Genomic DNA, 2679 nt, shown 5'->3' with positions numbered 1-2679 from the left:
ATTGATACTTCCACAACTACAAAACTCGCTGATCTCCTACCTAAAACTCTTGCCTCTCTCCCAGAACGAATCGGTTCCCTCGACGAGTTCACGGATAACTTCAACTCCATTCTAATTGACTCGCTTGACTCTCTTGCGCCCCTACTCATAAAGACCTGCCGTCTAAAGAAACCGTCGCCTTGGTTTACTGATGAAACTCATGCACAAAAACAGGCGTGTAGAAAGCTAGAACGCAAATGGCGCTCATCTAAACTCGAGGTCTTTCGGCTAGCTTGGAGCGATAGCCTAATGATTTACAAGCGTACGCTCTCCGCCGCTAGGGCCTCCTACTACTCAGATCTTATTAACACTAATAAAGATAACCCCAAGTTTCTATTTGACATGGTAGCAAAACTTACTCGCAAACCCTCCCCTGTCCTCTTACCCTAGCCTAGACAGTATTTATATAGAAATTTGCCGTTGGGAACATAGCATAGGGCTGCCTCCTGGTTACACTGTGTCTAAAACGCACCCTAACAGACCTGTAGACCAAACGCACCCTAACAGACCTGTAGTCCAAACGCACCCTAACAGACCCGCAGACCTAACACCAAACCAACCGCACCCTAACAGACCCGCAGACCTAACACCAAACCAACCGCACCCTAACAGACCTGTAGTCCAAACGCACCCTAACAGACCCGCAGACCTAACACCAAACCAAACGCACCCTAACAGACCTGTAGTCCAAACGCACCCTAACAGACCCGCAGACCTAACACCAAACCAAACGCACCCTAACAGACCTGTAGTCCAAACGCACCCTAACAGACCCGCAGACCTAACACCAAACCAACCGCACCCTAACAGACCTGTAGTCCAAACGCACCCTAACAGACCCGCAAACCTAACACCAAACCAACCGCACCCTAACAGACCTGTAGACCAAACTGACCCTAACAGACCTGTAGTCCAAACGCACCCTAACAGACCTGTAGTCCAAACGCACCCTAACAGACCTGTAGACCAAACGCACCCTAACAGACCCGCAGACCTAATACCGAACCAAACACACCTTAACAGACCTGTAGACCAAACGCACCCTAACAGACCCGCAGACCTAATACTGAACCAAACGCACCCTAACAGACCCGCAGACCTAACACCAAACCAACCGCACCCTAACAGACCTGTAGACCAACCGCACCCTAACAGACCTGTAGACCAACCGCACCCTAACAGACCTGTAGACCAAATGCACCCTAACAGACCTGCAGACCAAATGCACCCTAACAGACCCGCAGACCTAACACCAAACCAAACGCACCCTAACAGACCTGTAGTCCAAACGCACCCTAACAGACCCGCAGACCTAATACCGAACCAACCGCACCCTAACAGACCTGTAGACCAAACGCACCCTAACAGACCCGCAGACCTAATACCGAACCAAACGCACCTTAACAGACCTGTAGACCAAACGCACCCTAACAGACCCGCAGACCTAATACTGAACCAAACGCACCCTAACAGACCCGCAGACCTAACACCAAACCAACTGCACCCTAACAGACCTGTAGACCAACCGCACCCTAACAGACCTGTAGACCAACCGCACCCTAACAGACCTGTAGACCAAACGCACCCTAACAGACCTGTAGACCAAACGCACCCTAACAGACCCGCAGACCTAACACCAAACCAAACGCACCCTAACAGACCTGTAGTCCAAACGCACCCTAACAGAGCCGCAGACCTAACACCAAACCAACCGCACCCTAACAGACCTGTAGACCAAACGCACCCTAACAGACCTGTAGTCCAAACGCACCCTAACAGACCTGTAGACCAAACGCACCCTAACAGACCCACAGACCTAATACCGAACCAAACGCACCCTAACAGACCCGCAGACCTAATACCGAACCAAAGTGATTTTAGCCTTTACTGTATTATTTAGTATATTTTATTCAAATGAGTCCTGGCTGGGTTGATGAACAGCAGAGATTTGTTTGTAGCGTCTCCATGGCAACAGAAGAGGAAGTGGCGATGCCAGAGAATCAGATCTCAGTCTGACCTTTGACCTCATCCAAACTAACCATCAACTCCTCTTCCTGTTAGGTCTCTGCCTCCCTTGACAAACAAGGCCTGTGATTGGACGAGCCCTCTGCCTGTCACTCCCCGCTGGTTACCAAGGAAACTGTGCGATAGAACAGAAAAAATACAAAGAAGAAGAAGAACCGTCATTCTGTCTTTCCCTTGTTACTTCCTTTACAGACAGACAGGCAGGCAGACAGACAGACAAACAGGCAGACAGACAGACAGACAGGCAGAGAGACAGATACACAGACAGGCAGACAGGCAGGCAGACAGACAGACAGGCAGGCAGGCAGACAGACAGACAGGCAGACAGACAGACAGGCAGACAGAGAGACAGGCAGGCAGACAGGCAGGCAGGCAGACAGACAGACAGACAGACAGACAGACAGACAGACAGACAGACAGACAGACAGACAGACAGACAGACAGACAGACACACAGACACACAGACAGGCAGACAGACAGGCAGACAGATCAACTCATTCTATCAGCTCTGATGGGATCAGACTGTTCAGACCTGTCTCTCTCTCTCTCTCTCTCTCTCTTTTTCTGCTCATTTTTCTCTGAAACATTAACTTTTCCCAGAATGCAGTTTGATAA

General features: G+C 50.1%; 1 protein-coding gene across 1 annotated transcript in view; it reads left to right on the top strand.

Moving 5' to 3' along the window:
- maptb (microtubule-associated protein tau b) overlaps window positions 1-2133 on the top strand; it is a 6582-nt gene extending 4449 nt beyond the window's left edge. The window contains exon 5 of the mRNA XM_078284560.1: window positions 2101-2133. Within this exon, the coding sequence (XP_078140686.1) occupies window positions 2101-2133 (33 nt within the window). The remainder of the gene's footprint in view (window positions 1-2100) is intronic.
- The last annotated feature ends 546 nt before the right edge of the window (window positions 2134-2679 follow it).

The sequence above is a fragment of the Centroberyx gerrardi genome, chromosome 7, assembly GCF_048128805.1.
Source record: "Centroberyx gerrardi isolate f3 chromosome 7, fCenGer3.hap1.cur.20231027, whole genome shotgun sequence".
NCBI classification, from domain to species: Eukaryota; Metazoa; Chordata; class Actinopteri; order Beryciformes; family Berycidae; genus Centroberyx; species Centroberyx gerrardi.
The sequence above is the reverse complement of the archived record's forward strand: the minus strand, read 5'-3'. Positions and strand labels throughout refer to the sequence as shown.